A 27,685-nucleotide genomic window follows, 5' to 3' on the forward strand; every position below is an offset into this window, starting at 1 on the left:
TTCCCGCCTGGAAGTGAGACTGTAATATCTGGGCCTCTATTAGGATCACAGAGAGAGCTGCCTCCTGCTGAGCTGGCAAGTCTCTGTCATTTCACACCATGCTATGGCAGTGGCACTCTCACACACACACACACACACACACACACACACACACACACACACACACACACACACACACACACACACACACACACACACACACACACACACACACACACACACACACACACAAAGCGATCATCAAGGACTAAAGACTTCTCAAACATTCCCTATTTATTCCTTGCCCACTTAAATTTCTCCTTGATTGGGCTTTCTTGGATTTGCAGCCAATAAAAAAAAAAAAACAGAGTGCATCACATTTTCATTACCGGATGTGTGAATTAATGTAATTTAACACTTCATTGACCTCTGTAGAAAAATTCTCTAGCTACCTGTATACCTCCACTGAGAGGTCAAAATGCATGGTCAGCAGACAGAACATCAGCGCTGGATTCCTGCTCCAGGGCACTTTGCCGGGGAGGATTCTGGGTCCGAGGTTGAAGGACGGTGTCTCTAGTCATTTGGCAACACTGCAGCTTACAACTCATTTATCACAGGACAAGAATTTGTTTATATTGTGTGGATATTTAGACTCATAATAAAACCTTGTTTTATGGAGTTTACTGTGTATACTTATATTTACAACTATAGCAGCAGTACCTGTCAGATCTCTACTGCACATCCAAAAGGGGTCTGCTGTATACTATCTGATAAAGAGTGAACAGGACTGGACAAGCATAAATCTCTTGGGCAATAACTATATAAGCACTTGAGTACATTTTGCCCACTGAAACCAGATGCACAGTGATATATAGACTAAAAGCAGGGATTCTGTGATGACGATGTTTGCATTAAAGACAGGAGAAAATCCCTATGCAGTCACCTACTGTTACACACTAATGTGTTAGACACAATTTTAACCAACAGAGAAAAATTCAAACTTCGTATAAATCTCCACATAATATCCTCGAATGGCCCAACAGAGGAAACCGTGGTGTTTCGCTGAAGAACCAGGTGTGAGCTTCATCACATCATCATTCAGAGTGAATGGAGATTGGCATTCATGTGAATGAGACACACACAGGATGGATTCAAATGAATAGGACAGCCTAGGCACAATGAAGACGGCTGTTTATTTTCTGTCTAGCAGTGCTATCTTTTTTTTTTTTTTTAGGACTCCTAATCAAACATGCCTAAGGCCACTGGATGGATAAACACACACACGCACACACAGAGTTTTGGCCCAATTTCAGCTCTTCTCTCAAGCGGTGCAAAGGGGGGAGAATAAGGGTTGGCTGATGACACATACATATACACACACACACACACACACACACAAAAAACACTGGACTTTCAGAGAAACGTTTGTTTTAATGTAAAAAGAGTGGTACCCTTTCACCCAAAGACATGGTTAGCAAATTATGGCAGTTGATATTTTAAATGTATCGATGATCCCACATTTTTCATGAAACAGGGCACCGTCAGATATAAATTACCAATAAACTATGAAAAAAAAGCCACTTTTATCAAGACAATGATTATGTAAAACTAAATTTTGTTCTGGCTTCCTGGCACATGCAGGGGCAGATATGCCTTTTAAATTTTGTCTAGTAGGGTGGGGGACGAACATTCATCTTCAGACATGACAGGTTCACATGTCGCTCTGTGCTCTTTTGTTCCAACGTTTTAGTTTTTTCCAACCACTCAAGGGTTTAAGTGTGTGAGTCCTTTCCAGTGCAAAACTGTGCAATTTGGTTAGCTAAGGCGCTGGCTTCCTTTTAGAGAGTCTTAATAGTCCTCAGTGTTGTCCTCCATGTTGGGAATGTTTCTGTGGGGCTCTGAAGCATTGCTTTAAAAAAGCACCCACTAGCCTTGATCCCCTTGTAGAAAGTAGTTACAGTTCCTTCAGTTTGCTGCAGAGAGTTTGAGTAATTTCTGGTTCTACACCAGTGGCGTACTGGTACATAGATCACCAATCGTAGTTTAATCATGTGTCAGCTGTTTTTGAGGCTGATTGGTGGTCAAACTCTGTACAACCATCCTTGGCTCAATGTTGGTGGTGATTAGGCTCATGGCACGGGGCACGTGCTTCAGCATATCTCCTGAATCAGGTGGGCCAAGAGTATATGTGAACAGACGTACAGTCTGCCAGCGCAGGATTTCCACTACGCCTACCTGTTGGTGCCTTTTATACGTTTTGTGAGAGAAACCGTACTTTCTTTCCTGTCAGCAGCCAGCTCCTGAGGTCCTTGATGGAAGGAAGCTTAATTTTCTCTCTGTTTTTACTGTAAACATTCAAGAAGATGCCGAAGAGCACCAGAAGGCCGCCCCAGATGTACCTGCGGAGGGAGAGACGGATGGGTTAGATATCTTTCAGGGCGGCGGAACTGATGTAAGGAAGGGAAGATGCTAATTAATTAAAGAGTGGGATCCTGTGTTTTTGTTTTTATGGTTTTATTCCACAGATCTACAGGTAATACACCAAGCAACACAGCAAAGGCAGTTCAGTAGAAGACATAAATGAAGATAAGCAGCTTTAAACAATTCAGGTTTCCAAAAATATTGGCTTTGTTCAAGTTTCATGAAGAAGGAAATGCTTTCAGCACATTTGTTAGATCTCTTTTTAGATTTATTATTTTTGAAAATAAATCAGTTGGGTATCTTAACGCATGCAGGTGCTCCAATATAGGTTGGGAGAGATCACTGCATGCTTTGATGAGTATAGAAATTATATGAATCATACGCAACGACCTTGAGAACACCTATGGGAGATTTTGCACAGATCTGTTAGACAGCGCTCTCAAAACACCAAATGAGGAAATATTTTTTTTGGAAGAATTGTGTTCTGTTCCTCCAGTACAGCACCACATACATCCATCTGTACGATCCATGCCAGAGAGCACTACAGCTGTTGTGGCGACTCATGGTGGCCCAACACCATGCTAAGACACAGGCTGGTTTTCTATTTAATTTGTATATTTTACTGATAATGTCCAGTTTTCCAATAAAGGTTAATAAGACAAATTTGGTGTTTGGCCAAACTAGCTGTTTAGTGATAATACTGTACAAATACTGACAATAAAATCTTTTGTTTTCAAATGTGTAAATTGCAGTGAGGAAAGGGACTGAGTCCAGCAACGGTGGAGGGCACACACCAGCTGGAGGGAGAATGAAGTTGGCCATAAAGATTAAAAAAGTTTTATCTTGAGTGCAGCTTGTGTGTGTGTGTGTGTGTGTGTGTGTGTGTGTGTGTGTGTGTATGCATGTCGAAAGTCACGGTGGAGAAATGGAGCAGGAGAGGTACAGCAGAAAATGAGACCCCTTCTGACAGCACAGAGGAGTCGGAGGGTGAGCAAGAGTGAAGGACAAGGAGAAAGAGCAGAGGAGTAGTCAAGGTCTGAAAATGGACTGAGGACATGGAAACTATAGGGGCAGGGGAGCCAAAGGAAAGCCGTATTAGTTGAAGGGAAGGTCAGAGCAGACTTGCTTTAAACTAGAAGAAAAGTGATCAAAGTCAAAAGGTGACGGTACTTACTGAAAAGTGAAAGGCTTTGCGAAGAACATGAAGGAAAGTATGATAGTCATGGCCTTTCTCCCAGTGGTCACTGCAGAGGTGAAAAACACATTGGTGGTTTCACTTAATTACAAATAGGAAACAAAAGCTCAACAAATGTGACTTTATATCATGTTCAAAGAGACATTTATAGTCTACAGCTGCGTAATATACAGTTTTTAAAAGAAATATATTGTGAATTATGACAATTTTCTGTCTAAACTCAAATTACAAATCAATTACTAGTCATATTTTGACTGAATTAAGAGAAGAGACAGTCTGGAAAACTGTTGCTCTGACCTGTCACTGCAACCAGGGCACCAAAGAGCTTGATCAAGGCCAGCACGAAGGAGATGCCAAAATAACCCGTAAGAGAGAAGAAGAATGCATAACCATATGTCTTCACAGGATGCTAGACGGGAGGAGAGGATAAAAGATTTATTAAAAAATTGAAGACAGAAACATAACAACAAGCGTATCCCCCCGATGCTGCAATAACACCAGGACTTACAAAAGCAAATAAAGCGTGTACCGTAAGCCATTTAACCACCTTACGAGTATATACAGTTTAAATTAAAAAGCCGCAGCTCTTCACATTCCTAATATAATAATTATTATTATACTATAAACAATAATTTCATTTGACCTCGGCAACGTGTTTGCAACTGAAAGTTGAATATACATACAGTAAACAAGGTCTGTAATAATAACCCGCCACAGGTATTTAGTCTTACTGTCTTAAAGTATACTCACCTCTGAGCAGAATGCCACTGCTGGCCCCAGTCCGCCCACACAGAGCAGGCCTGTCAGTATGTAGACAAACCCGATGGAGTACGAGTACAGCACCTGTCAACACAACCCCAGTCAGTAACTTCACACACAGGATAACAACAATTGTCACAATTATCAAAGCCTAAACATAGCAGTCTGGGTTGGATGATGCAATCAGGCAGAGCTACGTGTTCTGCACTCGCCCCCAATACTGTGTGAACAGCTGTATTTGCCAGTAGATTTACATACTTTATTAGCTATTATAATTTTTTTTTCAGGGATAGATAACAAAGGTACCATTTCAGAATTGGAGCCGTTATGGAGTTTCATGGCTTTCTCCTGCACGTTACCAATGGCGGCGTCTGCACACAGTGCCAGGGAGATGAGGAGAACACCTGTATGCGCCCACACACACACACACACACACACACACACACACACACACACACACACACACACACACACACACACACACACACACACAAGGAGAACACAGAATAAAGGTGTGGTTTCATTGCAGTATTAGAGCAGTTGAGTCCAAGAAATTACCTGTGACGTTGAAACTGGGGGCCACTTTGCTGTCAGCTAGCGTAAACCAGATGAGTCCCAGACTCATACAGAGAGCAGCAGACACATCAGCCAGATTATAGCGTTTACCTGGAGCACAAACACAGAGCACTGATTCGTTCTGAATGTCTATGGGCAATTCTGAAATCAGAACTCAATCAGAAATCTAGGAACACAAAGAACAGGTTTTAGAGATTATACCAGCTTGGAATCTAAACTGAAATGTATGTAAATGGTAAAACTTCCCGAAACATTTTGCAACATCACAAACACAGAGAAACCATACTGAGACATTGCACAGGAAGAGAGTGCTTCCCCTCGAGTGCATCTTGCAAAGAAATCTTCTAAAGATGACCCACCTCTTTTTAAATAAAAGAAGTTGACATTGGACTCAGGTAAAAATGTAACTAAAAGTTTTTACAATGGGTATTCTTGACAATTCAAAGTTTCTGAGGTTGTTCACGTAACAATGCATCAAAAAAAAGGCTGTGTGAAAAAGCAAAAGTTGGGGAAAAAAAACAACAGGATGAAGGAGCCTTCCAAAAACAGGCTGACGGATAGATGCCTAGAGGTTGACAAGGGGACGCAGCATCAGGTCGGCCGTGGTCGGCTTTGATTCCCCGACTCGCCTTTGAAGGGCCTCACATCAGATGCAACCCCACACCCCTCCCTTCATCCATCCATCCCTCTCTCCAACTTTCTTTCCTCTTTGCATTCTAAGTGAACAAATTCTGTTTTCCACTCGACCCCTTGAGGGACCATGGTCTTCACATCTACCCATCCAGGGAGAGAGAGAGAGAGAGAGAGAGAGAGAGAGAGAGAGAGAGAGAGAGAGAGAGAGAGAGAGAGAGAAAGAGAGAAAGAGAGGGGCAAAGGAGGGCAAAAAATACACAAAACCTGTCTGACGTTGAGGACATAGAACCCTGAGAAGGACGGTGTGAGGATGAAAGGACAGACAGAACCAAGAGGGGGGAAAAACGGTGAGAACTGCCGACTGAGCCCTGACAACTGAAAACAACGGACTTAGATAAAAAGAAGGTACCGAATGTTGAAAGGTGGTCATCGCTTCAAAAGGAAACATGTAAGATGACTGAAAGGAGGTGTAAAATGTTGTAATGTCTACCCCTCCAGATTGATGACTAAGGGCTAAATCGCTTTAAATTCAATAAGGAAAAGCTGTATTAAAAATGCTGATGATTTTGTTGAGATTTTTTTTTAATTCTGAGAGAAAAATCCAATTCCTGGTGTTTTTGAACTGCTCAAGGCGCAATCCTCATCTTTTTGCCCATACCTATTTGGGATAAATGCATGTGTATAATTTAAGAGTTTGCCTTAATGAAGAAAAGTTTAAATGGGGTGTTAACTAATCACAATTAAAAATGTAGGTTGGGGGATTTTCCAGTAAACTGAGGTGTGAAATGCAGATCAAATAAAGTCATTAAGAGAAGACAGAGGATTAAAGAGAGTGCTGCAATATTCACAGCTACTGAGCAGCCCATATTAATCACACAATATAAATCAAAAAGTAAATACGTAGTTGCATCTGTAAGGCCTATGTATAAATACATATAGCTTACCTTGTATAAACACTCCTCCAATCATGACTGGGATAAGTTTACAACACTTGAAGATGACCTGTGTGGGATAGTTCAAGTAGCCCAGAGAGGTATTGGACAGGCCCATAGTGCCCACTGTTAGAAATGCTATGATCATATATGTCTTCCCTGGTATCCTGGAAGACAGAAAAATATAGAGTAGTTTAGAAAGTGATTTCCATGATTCATGAATTATAGTATAACTGAAAAAACTGAAAAAAACTGTTACAAATGAGTCTGTTGTGTAGGTGCAGGAGATTATTTACCTTCTGCGTTTGTCCTGTGTGAGCTGAAGCTCCACTAGTCCAAACATGGAGTAGAAGCCAAACTGGACCAGAGTGAGGTACCAACCAAAAGGCTTGAATCCTTCGACAGAAAATATCAACTCCTGGGTGGAGGGACGAAAAAGAATCACTGAGCAGGTAAGGATAGTGTTCTGAAGGCCATCTTGTAATACAAACTTTTATATGTCACGTACTGTCGTATATGCTAGTTACACCGAGTAAACCAACTACTAAATGAATATAAACAAGCTCTGGAGAGGCTAAATTTGCTGTTCTTTCATATCTGTACATGCAAACAGAGACACAGAGCCTTTGCAACAGCAGTATCCGTCCACTGTGACAAACGTCAACTGATTACTTCAAGATAATTTACCATATGTGTAAGAATGTGTTCAAGAGCATCTCTCAGATTGTCTTTCTCCCTGCGTTACCTGCAGATATCCATAGATGAGGTAAAAGACGAAGACTCCAGCCACACAAATGAAGAACTGTGTGGGGGCACTGAAGCTGCTCAGGTTGATTCCCAGGACCCTAAGCTCCTCCACAGACTTTATGTGGGGTGACATCACCTCTGTGGACGACGGGATGGAGATTGAAATGTGTTTCCGTGAACTGTTGTAGCCCACCAGGCCATATTTGGCACTCATTGTGTCTGTGGCTGCTGGGAGCTGTGGGAACATAAAGAGAGGTTTAGCCAATAATAATATAGGACATCATTTTCTCTTGCTGTAGTGTCAAACTCAGCCTGGAGCTTTGGTAGGAACAGAGAACAAAAGCTCAAAGTGGCATTAGATCATTCTTGTTGATTAGCAATGCAGACAGATACACCTTTATATACATTACTGTAACTAGCATGAGGTAAATCACCTGATATAACATATAAACTTAACAATAAAAGATAGATGGGACGGACTTAGCCGAGAGCTAAGCTTTCATCATGACAAAACCATACTGACAGTGTCGCCAAAAGTGAGACCCGTTCAACATGTTGCACCAAAGCAAATAAAAACAGATGCTCGGCTGAAGCCACTTTCTTCCTCATTTGAATATGAAAATAGTTGTTGACAATAATGTTCTGTAAAGAAGTGAATATTGTGTAAACACTGAGCCAGTCAGTCTCTGTGACACTGAAACATCATAGCACGTTGACAGATGCATGCACAGACCTTTTGAGCACAGACTTGCATTCATGCTCCCACTGCTACTGCATCACAGCAGTTATTATAACACAGTATAACTTATTATTGGTAAGCATTCATAAGCTGTTTTACACTCTAAAATATGTCTGTTCTTTTTTTGTATCACTGATCCCAGCCCCTACATAATGTGAACAGTTTATTTTATTTATTTTTCTTTTTGGGGGGGGGTTAGTGTATGGATATTAGGAGACATGTAAGGGAAAGATCAATGTGCTCTAATAGCCTTAATCTAAACAAAATATATTAGTCCAAGACTCCAAACTGCTGCATCACATTCAACTGAACAAGCACCGACTCGTAGATATGAAGTAGCTAACGTTAACGGATATAAACACGGGATATGTGTAGGAACAGACAGACAGACAGACAGACAGACAGTAACGGTAGCTAGGCTACATGAAGCAGCCGGTTGCTAACGACTTAATCAGCGTTACAAGCTTTCATTTGGGTAGCTAGCATAGCGTAAGCATCTTAAGACAAGTGGTAATCCTAACAACCAACGTCAGCTTATGAGACGATTACTGCTGGCGACTCGTTTCATTCCTGACTTTGATTTCCAAACCAAACAAGCGAGCTACAGCAGCAAGCTTGTTACCTTTAACAACACTTCCGGGTTTCTTTACGTTAGCTTATCCTCTTCTTCAGAGGCGACGCCGCTGAAAATCATTTCCCTGGACGCGGCGGCTTCATCTTTCGCACATGTCGAACGGTTTCATGTTTTTCCTTTACGATGCCAAACATCCAAAACACGTCTGAGAAGCGCGTTAGCCTGCTAAGAGCTGCAGGCTGCAAAGGCAGAAGCAGCCAACAACTTCCGCTCTGCTGCGACCTCTGAACTGTGATGTGATTGGTCTACACGGCCACACGCTGTGGCAGGTGAATCATCCGTCCGGTGGAGAGCAAACATTTAATTAGGTCTTTAATGCAAAAGTAAATAAACCAACGCCACGAACAGGACGTTCACCGGACTAATGCGGTCTTTTATGAAGAGTCAAAGGGCACAGGGTACATGTCTTACCTGTGCTGGAGGATCCATCTTGAGTTACACGGTGAGTTTGTTGCTTCAGTCACCACAACAATAATTACATGCCAGTTTTGCTGGTTTGTCCAGTTTAACAACATAGTTCCCTCCTCCTTCTTCCAGCACCCACCCCCCTCCTGTGTTTATGGATCATATAATATTTCAGATAGTATTAAAATAGGCAGTAGTGTTCATAATGTGAACTCCCCCACTGAGGACAATCTCCAGTGGTAGAAAGTACATTTACTCATTTACTCAAATATCCTACTGTACAATGTTGAGTGTTATCCTACTTTTCAATTTCATTTAAGAGGGGCATTTTGTACTTTTTATTCCACTACTTTTTAAACAACTGTAGTAGTTTTTAGATTGAGATTTGGAAAAACAAACAAGCAAAAAAAAAAGTATGTTTGTAGATGCATTGCTATAGGCCTAACCTAAGCCAACAATCTTGACCAGCTATGGAATTAAAATGCTGCTTACATGTTGATGCATCAATGACTATGTTAAATATGACTGTATAACATATCACTGACAGTAGCCAGTATTGTTGGGATGTCTGAACCTCACTGTGCAGAATGATGTATGTGCACAGTTTGATAATATAAAGATTTTTTCATATTCATTTGCAGAAACTGGAAAGTTTCAAAGTGTGCATAAAACTAACCATTTAAAGGGTGTGACATCACAAAAACTTTACAAGTCCAGTATCAATTTATACAAGTGTGATGTAGATATTTGAGGCCACCAGTGCACACACACTGAGAATGGACTTAACAGTGAAGTACATACATTTTACGTCCAGAAGGAAAACTTAAGAAATGAATATGATTTGCATATTCATAAATTCTGTAATATTTAATCAGGTAGAAAGAGTTGATGCGTTTTAAGGGTTTTATTGTGGAAACTACGATACTTTTTTTGCAGAAGAAAACATACACATTATTGTTCCTAGCAGACTATTTTTATAAGTCGTAATACATGTCTGGAGGGGATTTTTAAATTGAACAACAAAACAATATTATGATTATCATGTTCAGGTATCATCTTAATATTGTGGTAAGGTATATGCTGTAGAAAAGCTCTATCCCCATATCTTCTCCTCCAGCCTCGGTGCCTCCTTCATCTCCTCCCTCCATGCCATACCCCCATTTCTTCCAGACTCCCTCTTCTTCCCTCTTTTCCTCTCTGTCTTTCTCATCAACTCTCTTCCTCCCCCTTGCAGTCATGTCCATATATGCCCCCCCTTTCCCTCCTGCTACATTTCTTTCTCTCTAAATCCTTATTGCATTATTCCCTACTCTCTGGTCTTCTGTTCTGTCTTCTGGCCATCTCATATCCCTGTCTCTCCCGCTTTGGCTTCCCCAGCATAAGGCATGAAACTCTCTGTTACCCCTTCATTCCTCTCCTAGCCTTCTTTTCTCCCTGCTGTCCAATCTCAAAATCCCTCCCTCTGTCTGCCTTCTTTCTCTCTCTCTCTCTCTCTCCCTCTCCCTGTCCTCTTTCCCCAGCCAGAGGTTAATACACTCCAGGATGGCATTATTTCCTCCCCGGCCCTCTGACAATATAAAAATTCAGAATGGACAGCTCAATCCCTCTTCCATCTCAGATTTGATTGTAATGGTATTGCCTCCTGTCCCTGGGAGGCCCCTGCCGCCTCGCCAACCCGGCCTTTATGACACTAAATGGCCAGGCTACAATTTTTCCATCTATTCAAAAAATTCTGTTAATAACTCATTTGGAATGAGACGTCTGCACTCCCTGGGCCGTCTGCGGCCAGGTCTCTCACCCCTCTGCTCATAGGGGTCACAATACACAGAAAAAGATGCAGGGCTGAATCGCAAATGTAAAAGGTTAATTAATCTCTCTGAATTTACAATCTCCCTCCTCCATTCCCCTTGCACTCCAATTGACAGTCCCAAAGAGACAAAAATGTCATATTTACAACCTCGCATGGAGAAAGTGCTTAGCAGTTGAGCGCAGGCGCAGGCCCGTCCGACCACTTTCCCTTCTCCCCCGTCCAACTTTACAAGTGTACCCATTCATCACATGTGATGGATTTATGTAATAAAACCCATTTCCTTTTCCCATACGATCCTATTAAATAATAAAATAATTATTTATTGATTATTCAAAAAGGTACATATGCGCGGGTAATGGCTTTGTACCACACCACTGGACCTGCAATAAATAAAGCAGGCAGAGAGAAGGCTTGGGCGAGACAGGGAGGAATAAAGCAGAGAGGGGGGGGAATGAAGGGGAATGAAATGACTTTTGAACCAGTGAAATCTGGATCCAATATGGCCTCTTGCAGTGCGGATCAGGAAGGCCATTATTCAATCTTCAGGAGGCTCATATGGGAGCTCGACCTATGAATGGTTTTGATATACTATATGGGCCAAAGAAATTAAAATAGACAACTGGGTGAGTATCCCACTTTGTTGACAGTATTCTTAAATCACACTATTTGTTTTTATGTAAATAAAATAGTTTCTTTCAAATGGTGTTAAAAAAGATGTACCAATTACGATTTTGCATAGCTAACTAAGACAATTAGAGAAGAACAAACTATATACCCAATAAAGCAAACAATAAAAAGGTTTTAGCCGTTACCTCCATCCCCTCTTCATTAAAACCCATTTAAATTCTGGTTAGTGTTTAGGTGCGACTTAGGAAATGCTAACAATGCCTATTTTAATCATTAACAGGCGTCTAAAGTGTTTGCTTTGGAGCTTTTTGTTACAGAGCAGGGCTTCTCGGGGTTTAGTAAACTGTCCAGCAAGACACTGGCGATAACATTTCTGTTTTTATTTCTTTAATCTCTCTCTCTAAAAGACACAGATCCACACATATAAACACCCACACCCTTATAACGATCCTTCATATTATTTTTTCAACATCAGTATCATGAAAAGCCCCTTATCCCCAGCAGTGGATCATTTCAGAAAGAGACACTTTAATGTCAGCCAGATATTACATTGAGGGCTTCTTAATAACCCATTTGTGTTTGGTCTTATCCGCGGCTAAAGTGCACTCGCTCTCCGTTGTCTTTTTCCTGGGCTTGTCTCAAGCCTCCTGCATGCTACGGAAAACAGATGCTATCTCGGCTATATTACTTCTCAAAGCACTCATATCCTCTCCCATGTTATTTTCTTTGATCTGCTAGGCTTGCTGCTCTTACATTTTTCTCCCCCCTACCCACCCCACCCTCGTCTCACGCCCCCCCCCCTTCTACTCCTCCTCCCCCCCCCTCATTTTCCCCCTCCATCCTCTATCCTCTCTGCCAGTGACCAGAGAGCAGAGACAGACCAACCAGACTGGTTCGTGGTGTCTGCGGACATTTGAAATTCAGCTCATCTGTCATCAGAGGGCAAGGGGTGCACGGTGGGTCGGACCTCTTAGATTCTCCATTTAATATGCCTTTACCATCATAGGAGGGCCGAGGGTCAAACTACATTTAGCAAACAGTCCATTAAATTCAAAACAGGAACTCAAACTGAAATTGTAATACTAAGAAGTTTATTTTTTTTAGAACATTGGTTTTTATTAGAGCTGAAACCATATGTCAGGTAATTGATTAGTCATTTGCTAAAAAAGGAACTGGTAACTGTTTTGATAATGGGACAGTCATCTAGCACAAATACCAACATATTTTTGGCTTCAGCACCTCAAATGTAAATGTTTGCTGGTTTACTTATTCTTCTATGATAGTAAACTGGTTACCGAGTTTTGGTTGGACAAAACATGCTGCTTGAATATGTCCGCGGGCTTTAGGAAGTTGCGATGTGCATTTCATTACTTTTTTCTGAAATAGGTCAAACGATTAATCGATTACTCATGAATACAATTGTCAGATTAAATAATAATGAAAATATTGTTCAGTTGCAGACAGTTTTTATGCTTTTTTCCCCATCAATATATTTTCTATGAGCAAGAATAATTATTTTAGTTACAAATGATTTTTAATTTATAGGAATTCACTTTGAAAGTAATTTTTCTCCCATCATGAAAGCAACTTAAGAGCATTAGTGCTCTATGGATCACAGTTTGAAAGCTAATAATAGTTGACCCATTAAGGTGTGTCTTCAGTACCATAGCTGCACATAGGGACAATGTATACACCCAGTGGCCACTTAATTAGGTGGACATATACAATCTAATGCAATCCAATACAACATCCCTGCCATTTTTTTGTTCTATACCTCAATTAAATACTTCAATATAATGACAAAAAAAAACTGAACATTAAAGGCATCCTAAAAGTAGACTTACAGCAGAACAAATGTTTTGGATGACATTAAGACTATACACATGTACCTAATAGAGTGAACACTATGTAATACCCTCCATACATGAACTTCCCCATTAGAAGTTACTTCTTGCATGTATAAAGTTTAAATGAAGATGAATATATTGTATGCGTCTTAACCACTACGACACCAGGATAGCCCCTTGTACTGCTGTACCGACAAGTCACTGCAGCTCTTGACATGAATTTCCACTTTGCAGTCATCACCTATGAACTCTATTTTAAATCACAAAGCAGCATAGAGCCTAAGCTCTATTCATAATCTCTTACAAATGAATCATTTACATAGTGTCTCTTAAAATACATACTTTACAGAGAACTAAAAGTTAAGTTGTTTATATTTGATTTTATGGGGATGCTTGCACACACACTCACACACAGATGTGTTCAGCTGATGTGTCCGCACACAGGTCAGAAGCAGCAACAGCTGAGTGAATAGGTGGCACTTAGGGCAGGCACAGGAGACCAGCGAGTGTTTGGTTTTCTTATGAGCAGCCAGGAGGGGGAACCATCCCTCTTTGCATGCGTGCTCACAAGAAAAGGAAAGAAAAAGTAATTAAACAAACAATTTACCAGGAATTGTGTGTCTGCTTATCCAATCTACCACACTCGCTTTTGCTCTAATACATATAGACAGAAAATGGGGGGGAAAAAAAGATTGTTTGTTGTCTCCTCAAAGTGACGGTAAATGACACACATGTTTCATTGCCCATTCAGTTAACCTGCGCTGTGCCTTATGAGGAGAAAGGGATTGAGAAACAAATTACGTAGTGTCATTTAATTAGAAGTTTTGCTGTGAGCAATAATCCTGTTTTTTCTCATAACCTTTAACTACTTAATGGATTTGAGAAGCTATTACCTTTCAAGATTTCTGTTTTTAATTATTTGGAGTATTGTCACAGATATGAAATGTCAATCACACACAAGGATTAAGGCTGTGGGTTATGTCTGAATATTATTTACCCATGGATTGAAGCTGGGGGAGTTCCTTCTGTTGACAGGTTTGTGAAAAAGGCAACATTATGCAATATGCAAAATTCTGCTTTGTGGCCTATTTAGCTTCTGACATTCATTTATCCTTATGCACCATTTACTAACATCGCCTCATCTTAAATCCACAGGAGGCAGTTATTTACATAGATATTAACATTATATTTATAATAACGGCAAGCCATAGTGAATCTCAGAGTAATATTAGAAATACGCCTATGTGAGTCTTGGATCAGATTATAATAATGACTCAGTTTTAATATGTACAAACTCAATTTATAGTCTTCCTCCTTTGGCGTTTATACTGTAGGTGTGCATGTGTAAAAATATAACCCAGGAAGAGTGTGTGTGTGTGTGTGTGCAGAGGACCTACCTCTCTCACCCTGATCACGTTTAGGCAACACTGTGAAAGTGGCAGACAGAGTTTGTTTAGTTTCCCCTGGAGGACATCGCAGTTCTCTGCCAACAGACCAACCCACGTGCTGTGACATCAGGCCCGACTGTGTGTATATGAATATTGCCTTAAATACATGAGCCATGTGAGGTATGCTTGATTTATTTTTCCAGACACTCACAGGAAAACACGAGGGCATGTGTCCTGATCTTAAATCAGTGCTGCTCATATGACAGCAGGGCGGCATGCGTGGGCAAAGTCATATATTTTGAATTTTTAAGTGAATCAAAACATATATGTTAGAAGTGCCTGATATAGCTTTTCTCGAACTTGATAGTTTTACGCAAGGATCCGCAAATGTCTAGGAGGATAAATTAAGCACACCTCGAGCAGTCCAAATATTCAAAACCTTATTCAAATAGATGTTTTCACCCAGGTTTGACACGGCTCTTAGGCTGGTGTGTTGGCTCCTCAGGACCCCCCATGGCACGGGGGCATGTAATCATCCTGAAAGTCTCTTTGGGTGTCTGCACTCTCATAAAGCAGGAAAATGGATCGTGCGGCCCAGGAAGGGAAAATGAAAGAAAAGGAGAATGAAATTACAGACCTGGCTGACTGCACAAATCATGCATATCATGTTTTATGGCTTGCCAGAAGAATTCAACACCTGTGGATCACCGTAGCTATAATTGTACATGAACGCACCAGGATGGGGGGGTGGGAGGAGAGTTGTGGTTTGTGTGTCACTGAATATGTGAGTGAGAGTGTGCGCACCTAGAAGGTGTCTATGCGTATGCAAGTATGTTTTTCTTGGCATAGCCGAGCTCAAGAAACAGAGGGAGGATGATAAAAGAAAGTTACGGGAACGCCTGTTGTTCACTTCTTCAGTACATCCTGGGTGAGCCGCCCACAGCCCACAGGGCTCGCTCACAGAGGCTTCATTTACCATTGTAATTACCCTGTTTATTTACCCTACCTGCTTTTGGTGGTAAAACGGGGCCCAATTCATCAGATCAGGACAATTTGGCCTTGCTTTGGCTTTGCCATTTACTTTAATTAAATGAGGCAATCAGTGAATCATAAATCACAATCCGTGTGACCACTGGCTCTGTTTGAACCTGGTCCTCTTCTTTAAGGCTGACACACCTTCTGCTAAAACCTCAAGTAGACACACACACACAAGCTACTGTAACTCCTGAGCCTTAGAATTAACCTTTCAACCAGATGCATGTGGGATTTTCTTCACACTGCTCAAACAGAAAATCTGTGGGGTTTTTTTTTATCCTGTGAATCTCTTATTTCACTTTTGGCTCTTTAAAAGTACACATGGATATATAGGATGCACGGATGAAGGCTAAAATCTAAATAAGATGACAACATTGCAGATCGAAGAGTCTTCCCTTGTCTCCTCCCTCGCTCTCCCTCTCCCTCCTCTCCGCTGTGGATGCTGATGCTTGAGTCAAATTGATTACACCACTCCATCTGCATCATGACTGGCCTCCTCCTGTGTTTGCCGCCTCTGCCTACAGCACAGAGTTAGTGTACAATTACATATAGTTTAATATATCTGCCTGAGCACCTTTAAATAAGCATCACAAGTCCACAAGGTGATTTGTCTTCCAGCCCCATTACTCCATTGTACATCTTGATAGCCAGGGATCGCTCCTAGCTATGTTTAAGCATTAAATAGTGTATTATTATTTCACATAAATCAAGCTGAGATGTGAGGGGGGTATTCATAAATTTTGCATTTCTCACAGACAGTATTTTAAAGCCTCTCTCTCTCCCTCCACCGCTCGGAATTTTGAGACTAAAGCAATTCTGCTCCCTGCACTTGATAGTACATTAAAGATAGGCATATCAGGGAGGTATATTCAAAACAACATGTAATGCAGTTTAGATTAAGTTTGAGTTGCTCTAACACATTCATCACAGCACTGTTTCCATAATAAGTACCCTTGCCTTTCTCAGTGATGCATCCACACACATGCACCATTACCATCAGAGAACACTGTATTGTTATTGTCATGAATAATGGGGCAAAATACTAATAAAAGCCCATTTATCATAATATTTTTCACAGTTTACCGTGGCTACCGAATCTCCTATCTGTGCTCGACGATGAAAGGGTGAAATTAAATTTAAAGGTGAATGTTTGCCGTCAGCCCTTTTCTTCAAGACAAGTGCCCCTGACCCCCTCCCTCCACCCCCTCCCTCTCGGATATTAGTCCTGTGTTTGTGCAAAACGTCTACTGAGGAAATGACTTCACTCAGGAAACTGGATGTCAGCTTTACACACGGGCAAGAGAGCTGCCAATGTTTTAGTCAGTCCGACAACACGTTCTTTTCTCAGCTCGCCCTCCAGTTGAGTGTGGAGCTACAAAAAGTGACAAAGAAGGAAATTGGACTCGTAGTTGTTTTGGTTACTCCAAGGACACCTCGCACATTCGTTTCTATTTCCTGTCTCCGGCCTGGTTTTCTGATTGGCCCTGATGTGCAAGCCAGGGACTGTGGGGTGTGAGGTGAAACCTGGAGCTTTGTCATGGGCTAATGGACTTCTGAGGTTATCTTTATTGGTCACTTTCTGTGTGCCAGCTCGGTCCAGGATCAGGACTTTTGCGTACAGGGAAAAGCCCCTTAACAAGTTTACGTTATCACTAAAGAATACTGCTTAAATTACACAATTTGCTGAGAATGTGCATCTCATTTTCACTCAGCTGACACGTAATAATGCTAAAAGATACAGAAGACTTTGTTAATATACATAAAATAAAAAAAATGGTCCAGAACTTAACCCAGTCGTATTCTAAAATATGTCCAGAATATCACCTCGACCATCGCAATGCTAAAACAATACCAGTCCTTGACGATCCTGCTGAACATAGATCAGCCAGCCCAAATTGTTTAAATAATGCAAAAGTCTCATAAGTTTGACTTTTGTGATTTCATGCTCACATTGCAACCCTACACCACAATTAAACCTAATTTTCACTTTTAAAACATGCTTATCATATCCTGCACATAATAATTATATGACCCACTGGCCCGGGGGCTCCAGCATTGCAGCAAAGTCAGTAAAAAATCTTGTAAAAGTCATTGCAAATTGGAAATTGACTAGATGCCAGGACAGTAAGTTGAGGATTGGGGGGGTAGAGAGAAAAATGTCTTTGAACTAGTTTTTGCTTGCAGAAAATATTGCTTCTGGGTTGATATTCTTTCTGAAGTGTTTCATGGCAATGAGAATTAAGAAATAAAGCGCAGCGCCAAATGATTCAGTGAATAGATGGCACACACCCACAGGTATTCTGTTCACATGACATCACCCTGTGTAAAATTGACAACTTCATGTTTTTTTTAACCTTTTTTTGTGGGTTCTCTAAGTTTATAGAAAATCTCTTTGAAAGAGAGACCGTGGCAAGAAAGCAGCGTCACATGAAATGAAACTTATTGACAGTATCAATCAACAAATGCTGTACGGGAAGCAACATCAGTACAAACTGACTTTATACTTCATTTGAGAATAAAATGCTTTAATTGATTGCTTGGTGTTTTTGTGGATGGTTTTAATACACTTCAGAGCCACATCAAGGTACATATGAACGAGATCTCTATCTGTCTCTACCTCTCCCTTCATTCCTTGGAAGTATGTGTCTTCTGACCTTGACATGTGCAGGCTGGCTGCATGTTTCCCTCTCAGTGCACTCTTACCTTAGCTCATGAACTGGAAACTTTGCTCCTGTCATCTCTCTCTCTCTCTCTCTCTCTCTCTCTCTCTCATATGATCACTCTGCTTCCTTGTGGCTTACACACAGCACACACACTGGTGAATACCTGGGAGGATAAATGCTCAGTTAAATTGAATAAACATAATCCAGACATGCTCCATTCCAGCCTGTCTGTCATGGAGAACTTACACAGAGACCCCTGATTCCATCAGTGAAGACGACGCACAAACAAGTGCAAAGATTAGATGTCAGCTGAAAGGCCGGTATTAGATAAAGGATTATTCACAGCTCTTGTGATAAACATAATTTTAATCAAACATCAGATAATCTGTGATTTTACTGAACCAGTTGCATTGCTTCCTTTGTTATCTCTTGATGACAGATAGCAGTATATATTGCATACATTCACACAAGTGTTTCCTTTTTCTCTCTCTCTCTCCACAGTCATGTTATTTGAATATGTTGTCTGAAGAGGGTACTTTTTTTTTTACCCAGTCACATGTTAGCAATGCTGTGTTTAACTCTACAGTGTAAAACAAAATACTGTACATATATCACCTGAATTTCTTGGCAGTATGATAGATTGCAAAAGTGTTACATGCAAGCCTAGAAATTGCATAAACACAAAAGTAAAGAGTAACCCTGCCCCGTCCTTCTCTGTGCTCCCTGCGCTCCGATGTCCTCTCATGTTAAAACAAAGCATCTGCCTGTCTATCATCTAACCATAGGCGCTCTGGGTGGGGCAGGATTTCAGTCTTTTGAAGTGAACTTGTCATGGGAAATCTGCATCACTGGGGCTCAGTACAATCACAGGCTCAAGATTAATTGTTTGCGGTGCACCACTTCAAACTGTTTTTAGACACTGCATTATGGGATGAACTTTTGCAATGCCTGTCGTCACCTATATACACACCTGCGCGCTCTATAATGGTAAATGTTATATTTTCACATTCCTGTGTAGCTATAAAACACACACACACATGCTCAGGTGCATACAGACATATTCTTGAGCTCATAAATCCTTAAATACAAAAACACTGTCTTTATGTGTTTACTTAAAAATATGAACATTTACAGATGCAGTTACACGCGTATACATTTACAGATGTACAAAATGACAGTTTTTACCCCCTCACCCCTCCAAATACACACACACACACACACACACACACACACACACACACACACACACACACACACACACACACACACACACACACGCACAAGCATGCACGACTCTAAACAGACTGCAGTAACACAACATTAAGCGGTTTTCTCTTCTCTGTTATCTCCAGCTTCCTTTTTGCCCTTTGGTTAAACATTCTCTTGGCATGCATGATCTCATTTAACTTTGATTTCCTCTTTTTCCAGGACGGCATCCTCGGTGGTTCCAATTTCCAGCCCATTCCCCAATTTTCAACCCCAATGACAGACAACACACGCTTGAATGGCTGTTCAGCTAAAGAAGGGAATTGGTAAGTGATGATTTTAAATGCTGTTTAAGATAAAAGGAAGAGTTTGCAGCAGATAAGGATTTGCCCGCGTAGCGAGCAGGAAGCTTGGAGATACTGGTTTCAATGTGCGGTTGCAGTAGCTGCATACAACAGATGTCATTTATGTTACTGAGCTTTAGGAAACACTGCTGTAGACTAATGGTAGTTTGACAGAAATGATCTTTTCATCTGAGTGGAAGTTTATTTACTGTATTAAGATAATAATAATTTCTTTCAGCCTGAGTTTGACATGGTGTTTATGTTGGTATTTAACACAAATAAAAACATTGTTATATAATTATTATTATTATTATTTTAATAAGCATATATAAGTAAGTAAATAAGTACAACACTGGAAAATAAAATATTGACTTAAACAAAATTCACATGATATGATCAAATGTCCCTGTTTTGTGAACTGTGTAAATTATAATTTATATTAATAAAATATGAAAAATCCCTAACCAAAGTTGGGTCTGAACCACCCTGACTGAATAAACCTGGGACAACATAATAGTTTTGATAGGGCTGTAAATAAAGGCAGAAATTACTAAACTTTTTCATATAATTTCACACACATTTTCATTCCTACACATTTCCCCCGTTTTCTATTTCTCTATTTTTGTATGTGGCTCTAAATAACACTTGAAACATAAAACAATATTAAAATAAAATGTTAAAATTTTCGGTCAAGGCCTTAAAACAAAGCAACTTTCACCTGCCATAAATGTAGAAAAATTTAAAATGTAAACTTTTAGCTTCATTATATATAATCGTATGAGTGTTGATGGCGCCCGACACAATCACAATATTGACTTAATTTGTTCCTGATTAACCTCTCGAGTGTGGAGAATGTGTCCAGCATGAAGGACTTTTTTGTCGGTTGAAAAGAGCAGCTCATTGTTGAGCTTTAAGTGGTTTGTGTAATCCCCTATAACCAATACCATGAAGCCAAAGGATTCTGAAAATCTGTTTTCAGCACATTTTGAGTAGGAGCGAACCTGGGAATTCTCTCTCTCTCTCTCCCCAACTCTGTCATGAAACAGAACACCCCATTTCCATATCAATCGGATTAGTTCCAAGACCAGGGAAGTAGGAGTAATGTAAGTAACCGTACAAATTTAAATATAGGACATCAAAAACATTGTTAGGCATTCATTTATTTTTGAAGCAGCCCTGGCTCTGTGTCTCTCTGTGAAGATGAGATGAAAATGCATCTCTTCTATTTTATTTTCATTTTATTTTGAAAGGTGCTGAACACCGCAGTATTTTAAACATTTCATGTGCACCACGGCATCCCGCTGTTCTTGTGTGCTTAACCTCATTTGTGGAATGAAAATGTCACATCAAGCAATACACTTGTTCAAAATGCAACATCAAAACAATTTCAGCTGGGCAGCGTTCACACAAGCTGATTGTTTTTGAACATTTTTGCAGAAACATACTGTAAAATGGTGGACTCCTGGCTCCTGTGGTATCTATGCCAACTGGCACCGCACAGTTACGCTTTAACATACAATTCACAATGTATTGGTACATATATAGTTTCAAACTGACATGCTTCTAAAAGATGGTGTGTAGAAGTAAAATAAAATATATAAAACTATTAAATATTGTGCATCTTTGGAAAAAGTATCTGGAGTAATGAGCTGTTTTCCTAAAAATTGACAATAAAATAATACAGTTACTATTAAAAAAAGAAGCATTTTACAGAGATAGTGAGGTCTGTTAATGCTGCTAATGTGTATTCATGTGTATGTCTATGTGTGTATAAGTGAGTGAGTCATGAAGACATTATTCAGCAGTCTGTGACTTTGCTGACTGATCTGACCAGCCAGTAGCTCCCTGTTCGGATGAAGAGATGGATAGATGGATGTCTGGCTGTGCTTCCTCAGCCCTTTATGACTTAGACTGTCTCTCTGCAATTGAAAAACTAACTCTGCTGTGTTGTCTTGGGATTTCTCTCCCCCCCCCCCTTTTTATAATGTAGCTTCAAAACAGGAAAACCAATAGTGGGAATAGACCCCCGAATGTAATTAATTTTGTGGGGGCGGGGGGTAAGCGGGGTTGGGGTTGGGGTTGGGGTTGGGGGTGGGGGGGCACTATTATTGCAGGAGGAAGAATTCTAATCAGTTGCAGATTCCTTCCTGTTTGGTTAGCGTGACCGTGGCCAATTACAAGTGAACTCTGTGTTACAGTTTCACTTCCTGTGCTACCCAAAGAATGGACTGAGTCCGGCGCTGCAGAGCAGTGGCACAACAGAGAAAGAGAGAGAGAGATGGAGGAAAAGAGTAGAGAGAGAGAGAGAGAGAGAGAGACAAAACAAGACACATGAAGATGAGACTGCAGGAAAGTAAACAGAGCGGAGGAAGGGGAAGAAAAAGCAGAAAAGAGGGGAGGGTGAAATCTCTGGCCAGATCTAAGGTGCACAGACATGAAGGCACATACGTCGTTTATCCACCTAATATAGAACATGACATGTGGTTTACAAAGGAAATGAAAGGATTTTGGACCTGACTTCTCTTGCTGGTTGAGCTGCTCTCAGGTAAAGCCTGAAACTGCAGAGCAACAGACCAAACTTGAGTCACAAATGCAATAACGCATAACTCAATCATTGCAGAGATGTTATCGAAAGACACAATTTGGCATTGCTGTTTTTCCCCTAAATCGAATTAAACCACTGGACTAAACAACTGAATGACAATTGCTAAGGCATACCTGAATTTGCATAAAGTGTCCTTTTTTTCAGCGCGTAGAAGTAACTCAATATGCCATGGTACTTCCTAGGAAATTCTCTACGCTTATTAAGCCAGATACTGCTTTTGCTAAAGGCTCTCCAAGCCAGTAGTTTACACCATATTACAACAATATTCTCAAAACGTCAGTCATGCTCTTTTTCTCAGGCCTTTTGCGGGATGTTTTTTTGCTTCTACGTCAGAAAAAAATCTGCTAAAAAATTAGATATGATAAAACAAACTTGCCACTGCCACAGAGATTTCCATTGACAATCAATTACAACCTGACCTGCCAAAATGGTTCCCTTTGGCTTGATCCTGCTCCTCAATTCTCTCTTCTTTCACTCTTTTTTTTGCTCCTCCAGAGGGGTCTATTCCCATAGTTTCCCTCTGTAATAGTTTTTTGGCGTATTACTTTCCTCGATCCACCCCAGAGGTCTCCCATAATTCACTTTTGATATCATTGTTTAGTTGTAGAATTAGAGGAGGGGTGCACACAGGGATCAGGCAGGCACATTAATTCATTCATTCTAGTGTGATGTGATCGGTCCCTTCATTGCAACTATGTTTTTTGATTGAGGGAAGTTGCAGTTGCAGTAACTGGGAAATTCTGTTATTACTTGAAATTGTATTGATTGCATGGATTATTTAGCTACCAGTAATTATTTACTTATATTCTAGTTGTATACAGTGTTATTTTTAAAATTTTAGTTCAAATACATGTGATCTTTTATACAGACTACATTTTCACTTCTAAAATGTTCAACAGCTGCATTGGTGACAGATGAAATAAATACTTGGAGTGATAAAAACATATAAATACTGGAAATGATAAGAACAAATTCCTTTTGTCTAGTAAAATTCAGGAAATCTGTTTTATATTACCAAACAGATGACATGACATTTATTACCATTTTCCAGCACAGTTGAAAACATCTCAAGGGGACCAATACTGTAGCAGTTACAAGTGGAATAAACTGCTTAGAAGATGTTCAAGGGATGATGCACATAACTGGCAATATGAATGTGAATTCCCCGGGAACCCTGTTTTGCACACACACACACACACACACACACACACACACACACACACACACACACACACACACACACACACACACACACACACACACAGTGAACAACATGAGAAATGGGCAAAGATCCACACTATTCAGTGTGAACTGGAGGGTCCAAGTCGCTAAACTAATCCTAGTACCACAGGATCCCACTTCCAGCCCCGTCTTTTGCTGCAGCTGCCTGGAATCATTTCACAAACACAAGGTATTCCTGGAAGAATTGATTCTGTTAGATAGTGCATTGATCACACACATCGCCTGCAGACAGAAGATGGCTTTACAAGCAATAAGATGGGAGACAATTATATTATTTTAGTCAAATAAGACAGAGTACAAGCAGCGAGTGCCAATAGCTGAGGCAGGGGTGGGGGGTTGGGGGGTACACAGGCGGCCCCCTCTGTGGCTGCCTCGGTGTGTTTGTGCTCCATCCTCAAGTGGCACGGTAATCCACTAAACTTTCCTCCACCCGCTTCTCTCAATGCAATCAGGATGCGAAGGCTCACCAGTGATTGCGTTCATTTGTAAAAGCATCCAAGCCAAAATTGAACCCCAAGGCTGATAAACTATAAAGATGCTGATCAGATCGCGGCTAAGGAGTCCGCACTTGAGGGCACAAGGTGTCAGGGCTGGAGCCAAAAGAGCAATGACTCTGTATACCTCACTTGGAGCCAGGCGGCTGCCCCGGAATACAAACAAGAGGAGAGAAAACACATAAAAACGACAACAAACTGCAGTTGGATTTTTCATCCCCCAGCATCTTTCAGAGGAGGAATGTATTATCTGTGCAGCAGATTAGCAGTTTTTCAGATGTTGCCTTTTTTCCTGTCTTTTTTCCTTCTTCTTCAGATTGGTAAATTGGGTGCATTTATTGTTTGAGCTTTAGCAAATGCATTGTATTTTATTGATGAGTTCAAAGTGAATTTCATAATGCATCTCAAGAAAAGTAGAAGCCCAAAAGACATAATGTTGAGGGAAGTCTTATGTTTTCAACCGTGCAACAGAATATTATGCCCGATTTATCAGAATGAAAACAATACATAACTCTGCAGTGCTCTTCGAGTCCAATCCATTCTGTTTTTATTGCAAGCTCCACAGTACTGCCTATTGTCGCTGGGCTTTAAGAGTTACCGCAACTTTTTGTCTGCTTTACAGTTATTTCTCACAGCTATTGCATTGTCTCACGCTAAATGAACAGTGTCATTACTTTAAACACACATTTCTGCCTCTGCTAAAGCACAAAGATTGAGGACAGACAGAAAGAAAGAAAGGGAGGATCTGAGGATGTTTTTTCCCTCTCCATCCTCGTGGCCCCAGTGCGTTAAATGTCAAAGAGCAGTCAGCGGGAGAGACTGATTCCAGGAGGCGATGTGAATAGGACGATTGAAGACCCGCTTTGATTGACAGCTCTTCCTCTCTTGCTCTGCCCTGAGGGTGATTGACAATGTGGTTCATCTCACATTTTGTGACTGAGCTAATCCAGTAAATTCCTACCAGACGCAGCACAACTCAGCAGAGACCTGCCGCTCCTTTCCCAGGTGGAGTTTTTATTTTATCTCTTCTTTCCCAAAATAAATATGTTTTTCCATCTGTGGCACTGAAAACAAACCAGGGAGGGGGGCGGCGGGGGGGGACTATAATTAAGTGTAAGTACATAATTAAGCGAGTTTTGAAAAGTGCTAGTTTTCAATGAATTAAAATGTAGACTAATTACATGTGGGAATTAGCCTGCTGTTGTGCTAGTGATTAATATTGTCATAGGTTACTGTCTCAATATGCTGCCAGTTGGAAATGGGATCACCTTACTGGAACGATTGATCTCTTGCCAAGTTCAATAATTAATTGACTCAACAATCACTGACACACAACTATCTCACACGTTGTCCCGCATGCCCACAAGGTGTGCCGCCCGTCCTCTCGACCTTGCACCTGTATTTTGATGTGTGCAGGTTCCCAGAAATCACTTCCGCTGCACTGCAGCTGGCTTTTCAAAGAGGAGCGAAGACACAAGAATAAGATAAATAAATAAGAGACAGAATTAACTTGCAAGAGCTTCACCCCTGTTTTTAGGGTGTGTAAGCACGATCGCAGTAGTGGCCATAGGTTGCTGCAGCGCACTTCATGACAGCTGTGACCCACATTACCGCAGCTGCCCAATAAGACGTGCAGTGTGAGAAATATTTGACGCCTTTCATTAATCATCATTCCTAAATGATCACTCTGCGAGGGTATGCATTTAAGCGTGATTAATTGCAGAGTGAGCCTAATCAAGCAATGAATTACCTGCCTAACCTCTTGCAGAGGGCTGGCGTTAACCTCAATTCAAAGCACTGGAACCCGGTGTGGTTAACTATGTCAAGGAAAATTAAGACGAGACAATAATGAGAATCAGTTAAAGACGCCATGTTTAAAGAAAGTACACCCAGGTAATTTGACCTCAAAACAAGTAAAAACCACTTGAAAGAAATACATATATAGCACTTCTTCCCTCAGTAGAGGAGCTGAAATGTAATGAAGAATATATTACATGCACCCTACTGCTTGCAACAAACCTCAATATTTGTCGATGTTTCAAGATACAACATGTTTCGAATATATGAACCACAATCCTGGCATTGCTTCTTGAAGGCACATACTGTTTGCATAACTTGTAAGCCTCTTTATGTGTTGAGAAAACTCTACAACTCCATAATTTATGAAACCAACCCACTGGATGAACTCTAAAATGCACTGCAGATAAGCTCAGTTTCTTAATTTTTTTGTTGCTGTTGCAATGTTGATATTTTCATGTACTCAACTTTTCTCTTGACTGATGAAGTGCAGGAATGTCACTAATCATTCTCTGTCTTCATTCAGTTGGCTCCTGTGTTCTGTCTAAGCAGAGCTGAGAAGACAATACTCCAGTGTGTGCAGATCAGGTGTTTACCTTTATAAGCACGATGAAAGCCCCACCAACCAGTTGTGACAATGGCAAAGTGAGATAATAACCCACCAAGATGATTTGAGAATGACTTATACGAGCACCAAGCTTGTACGGGGCATTGCACACTCTAAATGGTATGCTTTTGAAGTCAGACAAACCAGAGGGTGTGGTAGACTTTGTCTGGTCCACCTCACTGTGTTGCATTATTGGGTCTCTGTTTATGCTCAGAATAATGTCATTTTTTTTATTTCATGTGGATATTTTATACTTGTGACACTCAAACACACAAAATGTGACCAGATCCTTGAAAAGAGAATAAATATACTCCATCTTTTGACTCCTGCTTCAGTGTCAACACTCATTAGAGGCAAATATTTAGCTCACACACAAATGAGCCCTCATAATTGCGAGATTTTTTTCACAATTCAAATTCAAATCATTCCTTCTTGACACAGCCAATACATCTGTCACACGGCACCTCGTTTTTTTGTTGAATAATTAAAAAAAGAAATAGAGAAACATACTAATGAGAGAACCTTTCTTGAGGGCTTTGCCGCTCCACTGACTATCATATTAATGTATTCCTGTGTGAATTAAACGCATCATCAAACACCTAAGTTCCCTCCATATTTTCCTCTGAAGACGAGGGCTGGACACCGGTGTCTACCTTGCCCTCTGCAAAAATGAAGGGCATTCTTCATTATTACACCTCTTGTGATTACTTGTTAATAGCCATGTACTAAAGGTCCCCCCTCTAAATTGACAAAAACACTGGGAATTTAGCTTTTTATGAGAATGACATTGTTTCGGTCAATGATTAAGTCATTAAGATATGTTAAGGTGAATTTAAAGTGATATGTAGATTTATTGCACCTTAGTGGCTTTGTCTGTCTCCATTTTTTTACATCTGTAAGTGTTTAATATTTGTACAAATTTTGATTTTGTGATTTAATTTGAAGTGTAGGCCTATGTAATGTCTGTACATCAGATTTTTTCATGTTATTAAAAAGATGA

At 40.6% G+C, this 27,685-nt stretch overlaps 1 protein-coding gene and 1 long non-coding RNA gene across 4 annotated transcripts; one reads left to right on the forward strand and one right to left on the reverse strand.

Annotated features, from left to right (window-relative positions):
- Positions 1-1,390: 1,390 nt before the first annotated feature.
- slc35b3 (solute carrier family 35 member B3) lies at positions 1,391-9,114 on the reverse strand. Of its 2 annotated transcripts, none has more exons than XM_051410849.1 (10): positions 9,027-9,114; positions 7,241-7,477; positions 6,792-6,913; positions 6,508-6,662; positions 4,913-5,020; positions 4,661-4,758; positions 4,346-4,438; positions 3,893-4,004; positions 3,575-3,644; positions 1,391-2,378 (listed from the first exon to the last, which is right to left on the reverse strand). In XM_051410849.1, exons 1-10 carry the CDS (start codon positions 9,042-9,044, stop codon positions 2,228-2,230), a joined length of 1,164 nt encoding a protein of 387 aa, XP_051266809.1. In that variant the 5' UTR covers positions 9,045-9,114; the 3' UTR covers positions 1,391-2,227. The 2 variants fall into 2 exon arrangements, with proteins under 2 accessions (XP_051266809.1, XP_051266811.1); XM_051410851.1 differs by lacking the exon at positions 9,027-9,114 and adding an exon at positions 8,604-8,804.
- On the forward strand, positions 8,946-27,685 carry LOC127369451 (uncharacterized). 2 transcript variants are annotated; one of them, XR_007886073.1, is made up of 3 exons: positions 8,946-9,057; positions 19,819-19,922; positions 26,605-27,685. It is a non-coding gene; the product is annotated as an uncharacterized LOC127369451 (long non-coding RNA). The 2 variants fall into 2 exon arrangements; XR_007886072.1 differs by lacking the exon at positions 26,605-27,685 and adding an exon at positions 23,597-26,098.

Source organism: Dicentrarchus labrax, unplaced genomic scaffold, assembly GCF_905237075.1.
Source record: "Dicentrarchus labrax unplaced genomic scaffold, dlabrax2021, whole genome shotgun sequence".
In the NCBI taxonomy this organism is placed as follows: domain Eukaryota; kingdom Metazoa; phylum Chordata; class Actinopteri; family Moronidae; genus Dicentrarchus; species Dicentrarchus labrax.